Below are 15,366 nucleotides of genomic sequence, written 5' to 3'. Positions count from 1 at the left end.
CATCATAGTATGTTCTGTCCCTGTATATTTTCCATCTGCTAAGCTTTCTGCACAACTTACTTTAATGTGACATTGTCTCGTTGCTTCCTGCTGGGGAAAAAAAGGAGAAGTCTGGGTAGGGGATTATGAGATTGTTGTGATAAAAAAATTGAACAGCCATAATTTTAATTTCAAAAAGGCATAGTATTGTAGGGACAGATTTTTGAAACCTATCAGGGTTGGTTTAACCTTCCTGTCCCCAGTAGAGTAGCTATAAATATTCCCATTGACTTCAGTGGGGCACAATTAGGCCAATTCTCAGTGATTTTCAAAATCCTACCCTTAATTAATATTCAAGGGATTAATATATAAATTTTCTCTTTTTTGGTGATGGGAAATTAATATCATTTTACACTGAACTGCCTTTTTGTGTGTGGACTTGTAATGGAAACTCAATTTCAACCTTAAATATGGAATGATTGCTGTCACTACATAATTTGAAAATGAGTTCACTTAACAATTAATTTATCCTTTTTTATTTAATGTATCCTCTGTAATCTTCTATTCCTCAAACTCCAGTATCCAGCTGGTCATAATCACTGCATCCTACTCACTAGGGTAAATTGTTGTTTTGTGTGTTTTTTCTCTTCCTGTGTTCTAGATGAAGTTTCAGTGAAGATGAATTTTTGTTCTGCCACAACTCCAGATTCAGCTCCTCTTTGCTTGGTTTTATTATTTATTTTGTGACTTTTTATGTTCACAAGTTGGAAACAGGTAGGAACCTTCACTGCCTCTGCTGCTTCCCATAGGATTTATTTGGGCCCCAAGCCTGCAGTCCCTTACAAATAGGCTTATCTTTATGCCCTGTGAGTAGTCCCATTGAAGTCAATGGAACTAATCCCAGTGTGTAGACATAAGCACAGAGCAGGATCAGGGCTGTAGTTGTTGTTTTTTGGCTATATTTATGTTGTTGCTGGACTATTTGACCTGAGCTTGGGGTAATCTGCAGCTCTGTCTGTTCATACCTGTATTTTGTAAAGATTGCCAAGGAGGCCCAGCTCATTGGATGGACACACTTTTACTGCTGAGTAACACAAACCTGTATAATTAAAATTATTGGATTTTTATATTTACAAAAAGGGTCCGTCACTCTCTTTAGTTGCCAATACAAAGATGAATGAAATCTAGCACACATTCAAACAAACTGGTCCAATAGCGGGTTGGTTGGTTGGTTTGGTTTGTTTTAAAAACACCCTCCTGCCTTCCTAAGCCTTCAGGACTAATAATTCCCCAACACACCTTATCTCAATTGCATCCTCTTCCATCCATTCCCTGCCCAAGACAGAATGGACTGTAGATGTATCAGACCAGTGTGGTGTTGCATTCTTCTCACCACCATCTCTCTCCCACTAAAACCAGTGGGACTGTTAGACTGAGCATCCCAGCGCTCTTCGCCACTGTCGTATCACATGGGGAGAGAGGTGGTAGCCTGTTCCAAGCCACTTAGTGCTTCCCATGTCAAAAACCAAACACCTTGAATTGCACCAGGAATATACTGGGAGCCAGAGCAGATCCCAGAGCTCAGGGGTGCAGAATCCTGTTTGAAGATTACAGATTAGCAAGCAGAAGGTGACAGTCTGCAAGAGCTGCCAACTAGTCTTCAGGCAATAAAAGGATTCCTACACTGCGAATCTGAGCACAGAAACTGGTGGGGCCCTGAGGAGCTGATTCAAATTCCACTAAAAGTCTTTGCATTCACATCAGTTGGATTAGATCAGGTCCCCAGCCCCCTAAAATTTCCTCCAGTTTCTTACCCTAGTTTACCAGGCCTAATCCTACCCTCTGTGCACCACCATGCTACTGCTGGGGTGGCACAATTGAGGGGGCAGAAAAAAAATGTCTTGTGTGTCCTGGTATATTTCACAATACAGTGTATGATGATTAGACCTGCCTCTGCCATTGTCAATTATCACATTTTGTTACCCTGCTCCTCAGGATGAGCACCCAGAATATACACACTTCAGGACACAGAGTGTTCATTCACAGAGCCCTTCACCCTGGTGTTGTAGTGCTCAGCATTTGGTGCTGTCACTGCCATAGCCTGCATTCGATTCCCAGTCAGGGAAGACTAGCTCTTTGCCATAGAGAAATTCTGCAGCCTGTGTTACACAGGAAGTCAGACCAGATGATCACAATGATCCCTTCTGATCTTTGAACCTATGAAATAGCTCCCTGAAATATAAAAATATATAAAACAAGACCTGGCTTGTGTGTGAGACTGATTACATGTATAGGATCTTCTCTCTGAGTTTATTTTCTTTATCTCCTGGTACATTTCTCAGCTCAGTTTAAAGTGATTGGACCTGACCAGCCTGTCACAGCCATTGTGGATGAGGAGATAGTGTTACCCTGTCACCTGTCCTCCAGGATGAGTGCTGAGAACATGGAGGTGACATGGTTCCGGTCCCAGCTGTCCCCATTTGTGCATCACTATAGTAATGGAAAAGACCAATATGGGCAGCAAATGCCAGAATATCAGGGGAGGACAGAGCTCTTGAAAGATGGTCTCGCCAATGGGAGTGTTGCCTTGAGAATTTTCAGTATCAGACTCTCTGATGAAGGACAGTACAGCTGTTTTGTTCAAGATGATATCTTTTATGAAGAAGCCCTATTGGAACTAAAGGTGGCAGGTCAGTAGCCTGTATCTGTATTTCCTTCAAGGATGGCTCTGAGTGATTCGAAGGGCTTGTTGACGTTGGGGTTTATTTTTCAGTAGCTGCAGCATTTTTTAATAAAAATGGCCCGCATCCACATGAAGCTAATCTTCTTCCAAAATACCTGTCCAGTTAGTGCAAACTGGATAATCCACTTTAAAGGCCATGCAAATCCATCTATAACCCCCTGTGCATGGCCAAGCTTTATGACCTCTGCCATCAGCACCATCTTTATAGTAGTGCATGTGTCCATGACAACAGCCCTGACGGCTGATCTACCAACACCAGATTGTTGAGTTACTGACTGGTAGCAATCAGAGATAGCAATGGCCACGCGCTTCTCCACACGGAGGGGAGCTCTCATGTTGGTGTGATGCTGCTGCAGCACCAAGGTGAGCTCTACACAGCTCTGTAGGAAAGTGGCCTTTGTCAGCTAGACATTCTGTCTCCATTGCTGGTCATCCCAGGACCACATGACTAGCCTTTCCTACTAGTCAGTACTGGCTTCTGAGCACACAAGACCGTGCTCAGTCAAGTAAAGTTGCTCCAAGAAAAGTTTTTTTCCACAATTAGAGGCTAAATTGCTTCCTCCTCCTCTTCCTCTACCAAAATCATTGCAGTAGCATGGTGGCTTCCAAAGCCACCTGGTTATGTGATCACAAAAATATGTGCAGCAGCCTCTGTGTGTTAGTGAGTGTCTGGCCCATGGCACGCGCCAATGCACCCCCTCCCCCCCGCACCCCCAATGCTGGCTGACACTATGCGGAATTCCCTTTTTGGTACCATTCATTTCCTCACAGGAACTTCAGTATGTCACTTTTGAAAGTAGGACTTAAATTCCTAATTCAGTTAGGTGACTTTGAACATTTTACCCATGGTCTGTTGCGGAGGTAGAATATTTATTGTATCAAAAGTGAAGTAAATTGGAGAAGGGGCTCCTGAATTATTACGCCTTCTTTATCAATAGTCATCTAATATTTTGCCACTTTCAGGGTGTGGGATGAAGAGAATAAAACAGAGATATAACATCTGATTTCCTGTATTCACATAGTTAAATCTAATGCCCAGGACTGAATTTTAGTTTCCTGCGGTAATTGTCATTATATGAAAATACTCTTCCAAACATAAATAACATCCTTTATAGTGGAACAGACCTGCACAGTCTTCACATTAACTGGAATTAATTATACAAACTAGCCACATCCATGCCAGTCAAGAATGCCCATTCCTAACCTATGGGCACTAGATACCCCACATTTGAAAAAGAGTACCTAATGATCTGCTGGCCCTGGGACACTCTGGTGTCACCTTCTGGAGATTTATTTTATTCTGGTGAAGGCTACATAAAACTTTGAGGAAGATTTCATCCTGTGAAAGGCTGTTTTTTCACCAGTCAAGAGGTAGTTCAAGATAGTTACGCTCAAGGAGATGTCCAGATACCTCTCCCCTTCTGCTCTGATAATGTATTTGTAGGGCTAAGTACAATATATTTAATACAATCAAATAGGAGATATTTCACCTGAAGACACATTTGAAATACAAGGTTTATTTTTCTCAGTTTCTTTTAAATCTGTTAGTGCTAAGCTAAATTATCAATTAAAGGGGTTCATATAATCCAAAAATGCCATGCTGTGCTCTGTGTAGATCCGGAGATAAAACAATACTGAGGAGAAAAGCTTCCCCTTCCCCTCCATGAAATAATTACAGTTTCTTGTTCATATAGTTTCCTGAGTCCATGAGCACTGGGAATAAATGGGAAGTTTACATTCTTATTCTCTAGGCTGAATATGTGCATAAATCAATTCATTTGTCTCTAGCTTCAGGCTCTGCTCCTCACATCTCTGTTGAGGGTTACCAGGATGGAGGGATCCGACTGGTGTGCCGATCGGCCAGATGGTACCCAGAGCCCGAGGTGCTGTGGAGAGATCTCAAGGGACAGCCCTTACCTTCATCCTCTCAAACAAATTCCCGAGAAGCCAGTGGCCTGTATGAAACACAAACTTCTATCATTATAACAGAAAATTCAAATCAGAACTTGTCTTGTTTGGTCAGGAACACCCACCTTGGCCAAGAAAAGGAATCAACATTATTTTATATATCAGGTCAGTAGCCATCAAAAACCCACAAACTGTTGTTGTTTTTTCAGCAACATTAAAAAAAGACAGCTGTGGTCAGATGTTGGTTATATGTGTGTTCTCTGACACACACTACATACAACACAGGGCAGCCTTACAATTAAAAACAAATGGCGCCAGAATTCTATTCATAATTGTACAAAATAAGGCATTAACAACTTAGTTATGAAAGCAATGCATTTAAAAAAAACCCAGAGAGATAAACAAAAGGGTTAATAATCAAGTTATTAACTTGTTATTTAAAACTTTTAATAATTGACAAACATTCATATTAAATTTGCTAAATTTGTTGTATTAATTTAGTAATTTAAGGCATTTTCAATTTATATTAACTTTATTTTAAAACCCTGCTATATGGAAATAAGGAAAACCCATGTTTCAAATATTAATCAGTGGTTAGGATTAGAACCAGAGCCTGCATTTCTGTTACTAGGCAACCGTATCTTCAAGAAAGTTAGGAGTACTTCCAGTTGTTGCATTCCTGAAGGGTTAAAATAATTAATTTACTGGAATTATTCAAAGTAAAGTGTTTACCTTGTTTTCTCTTTCTTTGTTGTTCTGTTCTGTTTTCAATTGCTTTATCTTTTGGAGGTGTCTGTAAAAACTATAACTTTTAAAACAAAAAGAGAGCAGCGGGGAAGGAGAGGGATGAGCAAACTAGGAAGGTAGCGAGAACTGAGCCCAGAGAGCTTAACTCTATCAAGGTATCTTAAAGTATAGGCAGCAGCAGTAATTTTAGCAAACTGAGAAAGGATATAAAGGATATAAAAATATTTGAGAAAGAAGGTTATATTTTTAGCTCTGAGTGATATGTGTGGCTCCATGGGTTAAAGCAGTTGGGAACCCACACTCCTGGTTTTTATCCTAGCTCTGAGAGGATACTGGGGGTCATTACTTGCTCTTGCAAAACCTGCATTTGTTCCCCCAATGTGTGTTGCTTTTATTTGCATGCCAAATGGATTACAGGAATGCCCTTTTTTGCTGCAGTTACCTGTTTTTGGGCAACTCCATGTGTTCATGCATCAATTCTAATCTCAGTTTTTCACTTTGAAATCCTTTTTTATTCACTCCCCTGTGATCAAGTCACAGCTTCTGTCTCCTAATGTGCTCTGTGAACTGTTCCATTTTTTCCTTCATCTGATTTACCAATCCTGTGATAGTATTGTCTGCTACTTTTCCTCCCTCTGCACTTACTTCTCCTTCTTCTGACTGGCACTAGTTTAGGTCCCGATTTAACTTTTACCGGAACCTGGCTTTTATTGTACGGTGATGGTTGCACTGCAGTGGCCCCAGTTTAATTTTATAATTTTGTTAAGGCCACCTTTTTCTATTTCTGTCCCCATTCTTCAGGCACAGGGTAGTTACCTGAAGTCCACTGTTCACTACCAATATTTAAAACATGGGTGCGACGTTCCCCTCTGGTGTTATCTGGACCGGTGATCTACTAGGTCACTCCAATCCTTGACTCTGGGAGCCAGCCTTACCCTGCTCTGCTGTGAGAACCCCCACTCCTGGGCTCTTCATGCACAGCCTCTGGCATGTAAGCTGCTCCTTAGATTGTGCAACCGAAGGACACTAGCCAGTATCTCTGGTCCCAGACACAACCCTAGGAACCTCCGTCTTGCAGTGTCCAGTTATGCCCACTGGACACTGCAAGCTTGTATGAGGTTGTCAATTTAACAAAGAAATTGATATGCAACAGGCTTGTTATCCCAAGGGGAGTCTCTGACACTTTAAACCAAATACACTGCTTCAGGTAGAATAAACAAACAAAATCTATCTTTGTAGTTAATAAATTTAAGTGATTATAAGTCAAAACATAACTAGTCGCATTTGGTCAAATGAAATAAAAGCAAAATGCATTCTAAGCTGATCTTAACACTTTCAATGCCCTTACAAACCTAGATGCTTCTCACCACAGGCTGGCTGGTTGCCCTTCAGCCAGGCTCTCCCCTTTGATCAGTGTTTCAGTCACTTGGTGTGGTGCCTGTAGCTGTAGGTGGAAAGGAGAGGAAGAGCATGGCAAATTCTCTTCCTTTTATCATGTCCTTTCTTCCCTCTTGGCTTTACCCCCCCATCTCCTGCACCCTCATTCAGAGTCAGGTTAGCATTACCTCATCGCAGTTCCAAACTGACTAAAGGAAGGGGGGTGACTCACTCGAGAGTCCAACAGATCCTTTGTTGTTGCCTAGGCCAGAGTCCTTTGTTTCTGTGAGGCTGGGCTGGGTTTGTCCCATACGTGCCCTGATGAGCTGTGAACTGCCTCTCTGCTTCTGGAGAGTTTTTGCCTGGACTTGCCTTAAGCCATGAGGACGCATTTTCAGCCTCATAACTATATACATTAAATTACAACCTGCAACATTACTATAACAACGATTACTATAACAACAATGCTCAGTACACAATGAGCCTTCTGAAGACACCCAACATGACAAACTTTGCATTAGATACCACACAATCATATTATAAGGATGAACATGGGGATGCTGGGTGTTCCTCTGAGGTACAGAACATCACAATGGGAAGGGCACTTCTCTTTTTTGCAGACTCTTTACAGCTGTCTCCAATGTTTTATTTTGTTCCTGTGCTTGCTTTCTCTGAACTGCTTGCTGCCCTGTTACGCGAACAGGAGCATTCCAGGGCTCTGTTACTTCTCTTGCTTCTTTTAACTCTTTCTTTGTTTCTGTTACTTGCTCCACCAATTTTGTGGCATGTCGTCTTAACCATTTAACAGCCATGGCCATAGTTTGCAATATTCTACATTTTTTACTCTTATTTTTCAAGGCTACAGTCTCTGCCCTACCCTTACAGATTCCATTCCAGATTTCTTCCCCACTATATTTTTTAAATTCATATGGACCTCTTTTGCTAGCAATCCAGGGTGGGATTAAGGGGATTCCCTAGCATGTAGCTTTCTGCCATGTTAGATCGTGATTCCTACAGAGGACAGCTTGCTTACTTACCAGATCAGCAGTCGGGGCAGTATTGTCAGATGTTTGGCTGCATGTGTGTGTTTTCTCTCCATGCTGCACTGGCTCTGGCCAGATAACTTGTACAGCAGGCTCCAATCAAACTATCCAGTAACCACAGACCCATTTAGTAGCAAAGGCACTTGGTCAGGTTTATTGCTGACAAAGCATGGTGCTAATGCCCCGGCTCAATGGTTACAGGTACACTTACATATGTATGCCTGTGATAGAGGACCAGCTCAGTCAGTGGCAGGACTTTTCCACTGCCCCCTAGGCCAGGCAAAGGGTTAAGGCTAGGTATCCCAACATTTATAGACTGAGACAAACAATCTGGGATAAACAACTTACGTACCACCTTACGTGTTTCATGACACATTTGTTACCTCCCCTTGTACTTTTCTCCTGATTTTTTTCAGACAAAATATCACTATTCAGCACTTTTGTCAAGCCATTTTATCATGTGCTAGGTTGGGGTGTTCTTGTGCTGGCCTGCTGGAATGTGTTTACACATTGTGTGCTTTAGCAATGCTAGCAATATTGGTGCTGATTTCATGTACCAGACACTGACTTGCAGGCAAGCATCTGCTTTTGACCGGGCCTGACTGTTGCTCATAGCATAATTTTTGCTGACTTTGGTTCAGGCCTCAGGCTTTGCACCAGGCCAATGCTTCAAGCTCTCTCTTTCTACTACTACAACAACCGACTGATTAGCTATGTTAAAATGAATCCGTAACAATGAAGGCCACAGTGTGTATTTCAAACAAACAAACACACACAGAACTAGAAATCCAATTAACTAATGGTGTGATTTTCCTCCCCCCCCCCCCAAAAGCACCTTGAATGTCAATAGGACTTGTGCACATAAATGGTTTAGCCTTTGTCTACATTAGGAAGATTTTTCCCATAGAGCTCTACCAGCAAAACACTTCTAGTATGAACACATCTACACTGGCAAAACTGCACTTCGAGAGAGAGATATTCCTGTGGGTGCTCCACCTCAGGTCAAGGTGCATCCCAGCTCCTTTGATCGGCGATTTCTACAGCAGCACCCCTACGGGCCGTGCACGCGCTGTGCCTGCCTCACAAGCTGTCAGTGTTTGAATAGCGTGTGCAAGGCCCGGGCTCCCCAGTTCCTTCTCTACCATCCCTGGTTAGAGACGGAGTTCAGCAGTCCTCTCAGATTTACTCAGAGATAGTTCTGTTTCTCAGTTTAATTTAGATAGTTTAATCATAGAGTTACTATTTAAGAAAAATAGTTTAGTTTTTAGAGCAGAACCCAGCCATGATAACCCCCACTAGCAAGAGACTGGACCGCAAATATTTTGTCCCGCCAAAGGGTTTGGAGTTTCTATTTACTCACCCATCACCCAATTCACTAGTTGTCAAGGCGGACAACCAGAAAAATAAGCACCAGCCTTTCCAATTTATCCCATCTGACAAGGAGAACAAGAGACTGGACTCCTTTGGGCGCAAAGTGTATTCATCTTCAACTTTGCAATTTCGAGTAGCGAATTACGCAGCACTCTTAGCAAAATATGACCACAAAAATTATGCTAAAGTAATGCACTTTATTGATAATGTGTTGGAAGACAAATGACAACAATTCAAAGTGGTTGTGTCCAAGGGCCAATTGATCTCCCGCACAGCTCTTCAGGCCACCCTCGATGCTGCGGATGCAGTCGCCAGATCCACAGCCATCATGATGCTGTGTGCCTCATGGTTTACTTCTTCATCCTTTCCTAAGGAGTTACAGAGCACTGTTGAGAATCTTCCCTTCAGTGGGGACAAGCTCTTCGTCTCTACAACCAATGAGGTCCTCCATTTCATGAAAGAATCATGTGCTACACTCAGATCTTTAGGCATCCAGTCACCTGCCACAAAAAAGAGGCAGTACAGACATCAATCATACCAACAGCCATGCTGCCATGCTTTTGCACAAAATCAACATTTCAGACAACAACAACGCCATAGACCCAGAACCCAACAACATCGCCCTCCACAAACGATGGCGACCCACCCTCCTGCCTCAAACAAACAAATTTGAAGCCTTGGTCAAGGGTATAGAAAACCTCCCACCCTCTTCAGCATCGATTTCAACCATCCATTTCTTTGGACACTGTCTGCGCCCGTTCCTTGCCAATTGGGAAGCCATCACTACGGACAGATGGGTCCTGGAAAAGATCAGATCGGGTTATGCCATCCCCTTCCTCCTCATACCCCCCATCCACCCTCCCACCCCGCCCCTCTTCAGGGACAGTTGCTCCGTCAAGAGGTACAACACCTCATACAACTAGGAGCGATAGAGCGGGTACCAGCTCAACACAGAGGGAAAGGGTTTTACTCCCACTACTTCTTGACAGAAAAGAAATACGGCAGATGGCGCCCTATCATCAATCTTCGATGTCTAAATAAGTTAGTCAAGAAACAGAAACTCCGGATGGTTACTCTACCAACGATAATTGCGATGCTGGAGCAGGGAGATTTGTTTTCGACCCTCAACCTCCAAGACGCATATTTCCATATCACTATCTACCCTGCCCATCAACGTTTTCTCAGATTTGCCATGGGAATGGAACACTACCAATACAGGATCCTGCCCTTTTGCCTTTCCACTGCCCCATGTGTCTTCTCAAAAGTGCAAGCAGTCGTAATAGCACATCTCAGAAAGAAAGGGTTCTTCATTTTTCCTTACCTGGACGATTGTCTCCTCAAGTCCCCCACTCACTTGGAGGCGATCCGAGCCATTTCTGCAACTGTGCACTGCTTCCACACCCTGGGTCTGCAAATAAACAGAAGTAAACCTACCTTACGACCTACCCAACAAATCAACTTAATCGGGGCACACCTCGACTCCACCACGGGTCTTGCCTCTCTTCCCCAGGACAGATTCCACACAATGGGTACCCTAATTACCCAGATACGTGCCACCCTGTGGGTTACAGTCTGAGATTCCCTGCAGCTGTTAGGGCATATGGCCGCTTCCACATTCGTGGTCCCATATGCTTGCCTGTACATGCGATGCCTTCAGGGGTGGCTAGCCATGGTATACAAACCAAATATCTACAGATTAAACAAATTGCTAACTATGCCTCTGAAAGTCAAGGACTCGCTCCTCTGGTGGACCTCTCCTTTCAACATCTGTGCCGGGATTCCCTTCTGACAAGAGCCGCCTTCACTGACCATCACTATAGATGCATCCCTCACAGGATGGGGAGCGCATATGGGTCACCTCAGGGCCTCTGGTCCTCTACGGAAACCAAGCTTCATATAAATCTACTAGAGCTCCGAGCCATACACAATGCCTGCCTCCATTTCCTTCCCATTATCCAGAACCACAGAATTCGGATCATGATGCACATCATCGCATGCATGTTCTATGTGAACAGACGTGGGAGCCCGGTCCCACTCCCTCTGCACAGAAGCGGTAAAACTATGGAATTGGTACCTTCAACACAATATCCATATCTCCGCCTCATACTTGCCCAGTTCTCAGAACACCACCACAGACGAGCTCAGTTGATCCTTCCCCATACAGCAAGAGTGGGAACTCAACAATGCCATTCTATCCACCATTTTCCAGACCTGGGGTTATCCCCAACTAGATCTATTTGCCACGGCAATAAACAAAAAAATGCCCGACATTCTGCTCCAGAGCCGGCCTGGGGAAACACTCTCGAGGAGACGCCTTCATGCTTCCATGGACCGACACTCTCATGTATGTGTTTCCACCAATACCGCTGTTGAACAGAATAATACAGAAGAAAGGACAGATCCAACATCATTCTAATAGCCCCATCGTGGCCCAGACAACTATGGTATCCCTTCCTAATGTGGATGTCGGTCAAGCCACCGATTCCCCTTTCCCCTCCTCAGCAACCTCCTATCACAGCGCAGGGGCAAGCTATTTCACCCTGATGTACAGCGACTCCACCTGAGGGCCTGGCTAATCAATGGTTCTCTAATGAGGAGTTAACATGTTCTGAACAAGTGTGGACAGTCCTACTACACAGCAGGACACACACCACGTGCACTACTTACCTACATAAATGGAAGAAGTTCACATCTTGGTGTACGGCCAAACAGATCTCCCCAGTTTCCGCTCCACTCCCACTGATACTGGATTACCTTAAAACATCAGGTCTCTCAGTGAGTTCCCTCAAGGTCCACCTCGCGGCAATCACCACATTTCACCATAAGATTGACAACACTACAGTCTTTGCCCATCCAGTAACCAAAAGGTTCCTGAAGGGCATCCAAACATTATATCCAGACGTAAAACCACCTGCTGCACCCTGGGACCTCCACCTAGTCCTCAAAGCCCTGATGGATAACCCCTTTGAGCCAATGGCTACATGCTGCCTTCTCCACCTATCCATGAAGGCTGCCTTCCTGAGAGCAATCATGTCTGCCAGACAAGTAGGAGAAATGGGAGCACTCATGGCAGAACCTTCATATACCACATTCTTCTGTGATAAGGTCACACTCCACACACTGCCTAAGATACTCTCTTTCTTTCACCTCAATGAGCCAATACACCTACCAACATTTTTCCCAAAACCCCATGCTAATGCTTTTGAAACAGCAATGCACACTCTTGATGTGCGCAGAACACTATCCTTTTACCTGGATAGAACAAAACCGTTTAGGAAAAACCCCAAACTTTTCATCTCTACCACTCAGCGATCACAGGGAAAAGCTATCTCTACCCAGAGACTCTCCAAATTGATTGCAGACTGCATATGTCTCTGCTACCAACTGAAGCACATACAACCCCCTACATCAATTAGGACACACGCTACTAGAGCTGTCTCCATTTCCGCTGCCTTTCTCCGTAATGTCCTGCTTTCTGACATATGCAAGGCCGCTACCTGGGCATCAAACCTTACCTTCGCCAATCATTACGCTGTCATGCACACAGCAGCATCTGACACCAGGATGGGTAGAGCTGTCTGGTCAACAGCCTTCTTACCTGATTCGAAGTCCCAACCATCCTAAGGGATACTGCTTTTCAGTCACCTGAAGTGGAGCACCCACAGGGACATCTCTCGAAGAAGAAGAAGAGGAGGAGGTTACTCACCCTGTGCAGTAACTGACGTTCTTCAAGATGAGTGTCCCTGTGGGTGCTCCACTACCCGCCCTCCTCCCCTCTACTTCGGAATCTGGAATGCACTCCGTTGTAGAGAAGGAACTGAGGAGCCCTGGCCATGCATGCGTTATTCAAACACTGACAGTTCATGAGGCAGGCACAGCGCGTGCACAGGCCGTAGGGGTACTGTTGTAGAAATCTCCGATCAAAGGTGCTGGGACGCATCTTGACCTGAAGTGGAGCACCCACAGGGACTTTCATCTTGAAGAATGTCAGTTACTGCATAGGGTGAGTAACCTCCTCTTATGACTTATAACTGACATACCCTTACACACGAGTATAGTTTATGTCTACACTACCCATGTTACAGTGTGGCTGCAGCAGCGCTGTGACATGGGCAGTGTAGACACGCTTTATCGCCGGGGGAGAGCTCTCCCCCAGCGATAAAAAACAAAACAAAACAAAACACCCCAAACGAGCGGTGGTAGATTTATCGCCGGGAGCGCGGCTCCTGGGATAAAGCGCTGTCTATACTGGCGCTTTTCAGCGCTAAAACTTTTGTCGCTCAGGGGTGTGTTTTTTCACACCCCGAATGACAAAAGCTTTAGCGCTGAAAGTGGCAGTGTAGACACAGCCTTAGTGCAGTTTTTCAAACATAACTGTGACTGCACTAGGGCTTTTGTCGGAATTACTATGTTGATTAAAAAAAAATCACCATCCGCAACTGACATAGCTATGCTAACAACAGATTTTTGTATTGTAGACTAGACATTATGCACTTCTGAAATTCCCACCTATAGTATATAGGCTGTAGAGGAATCTAGTTATTTTTCCCTTATGTCATTTCTGGCAGAGAAATATTGACCTGTATGAAGAATGTGTTATGTCCCACTTGCTTTCTTTGACTTAGGAGATTTTGTATATATCATCCTAAACCTTTAACTGTATTTGAATGAACAGTAATCAGAAGGCACAGTAGACAAATAGCCAAACAGTCTCCCCACTCTTACATAAATCTATGATTATTAGATATCCTATTGACCATCTGGGGATGGGGGACAACACTTAACTCATTTGCAAGGCTCAACCCCCATGGAAATCTTTGTCCCATTAAAGTCAGTGGCAAAACTCTTAGAGTTCAGTGGGACCAAGATTTCACCACCATCTATCATTTCTTAAATCTTTGACTGCAAATAGTAATGATCACAGCTCACCACCTGCCTAGCCATTATCAGGTTGCATCATTGCAGAGATGAGTTTTGAGGAGAGACTGGAAGGAAGACAAGAGGCGTTATGAATTTTGACTGGAGCTTTCCCCACTCACAAGGAGTGGTATGTGTGAGAGCACAGAATACCTTTCTGAAGAAGTAGAGAACTGGGGGATTGAGGTTGGCATCCCTGGAAGTAAAACTGGAAATTGACCTTGTGATGGTAGGTATACTGGGTGGGGTAGGCTAAATTGGAGAGCTTTGTAAGTGAGGACAGGAAGTTTGAGTCTGATGCATTGGAAGAGGAGAGCCAATGGAGGGATTTAAACAGGCTGATAATATAGTCTGTGTGATGAGATCTTAACAGTGGTATTTTGCATTGATTTGATTGGAAGGGGGAGCACTGAGGCTGGGGAGGGAGAGATTACAGTAGTGAAGATGTGGGGTGATCAAGGCTTAGACCAGAATTTGGCTGCGCGGGCAATGTTGTATGGGAAGAAGTGGTGAGATTTAGACATGAGGTTTAAACAAGAGGATCACAAATAATGAATAGCTTCCTGCACAGTAGTTTGGATGAATTGTGATTATGATTCATTGAAAGATTTGGGGGAAATAATGGATTGACAGAATTTTTTCAGACAACCTGGCAATTTCTGAGTGTTCTTTAACATTGAAAGCCTTGTTCTCACCTGGTAGAACACCACTCTGATCAACGACTTTAACCCTTCAACATTCTGATCCATGGTCATTACTATTGCTAGTGGCAGTATTACATTAGATACCTCATGTGAGATAGTAGCCCTGCTTTGCTGAGCACTGCACAAAAAAACCACATAGTGACAGTTGGTTCCTGCTACAAAGACCAGGCATCTAAATAATCAAGACCCAAAAAAGACTGGAGAGGAAATGGAGCCACAGATAGGGGAAAGGACTTGTCCAAGGTCACACAGCAGGTCACCAGCAAATCTGGGACCAGAACTCAGGTCTCACAAGTCCCATCCCACTACCCGAAGGACTGGAGACTGTTGCCTCTCATTGTACAAGAAGCAGCAAATCAAACCAGGCTCACTTATACACCAATGTACAAATTTGATGTCAGTCTTGGTTGGAGTCACTTTTAATAGCTGTTTCTATTTTTTATGTAGTGCTGATGGGGCCATACTTCCTCCCTTGTTTTAGACTAGTCCCACTGGGGTTGGCATCATATGAAATGGAGTCATTTGGTTTTTGTCCCTGCTTACAAAGTAATATGAGTCGTTCTGGGATTTTGTTTTT

General features: G+C 43.8%; 1 protein-coding gene across 12 annotated transcripts in view; it reads left to right on the top strand.

Moving 5' to 3' along the window:
• Positions 1–15,366, top strand: part of LOC101939237 (butyrophilin subfamily 1 member A1-like) — a 57,205-nt gene that overhangs the window by 26,531 nt on the left and 15,308 nt on the right. For all 12 annotated transcript variants that reach the window (XM_065562636.1, XM_065562634.1, XM_065562633.1 and 9 more), the window contains 3 exons: positions 641–753; positions 2,322–2,669; positions 4,511–4,795. In XM_065562636.1, the coding sequence (XP_065418708.1) occupies positions 2,408–2,669; positions 4,511–4,795 (547 nt within the window). In that variant the 5' untranslated portion in view covers positions 641–753; positions 2,322–2,407. The remainder of the gene's footprint in view (positions 1–640; positions 754–2,321; positions 2,670–4,510; positions 4,796–15,366) is intronic.

This window comes from Chrysemys picta, chromosome 12, assembly GCF_011386835.1.
Source record: "Chrysemys picta bellii isolate R12L10 chromosome 12, ASM1138683v2, whole genome shotgun sequence".
In the NCBI taxonomy this organism is placed as follows: domain Eukaryota; kingdom Metazoa; phylum Chordata; order Testudines; family Emydidae; genus Chrysemys; species Chrysemys picta.
Note: the sequence above shows the minus strand (reverse complement) of the source record. Positions and strands in the feature narration are given on the sequence as shown.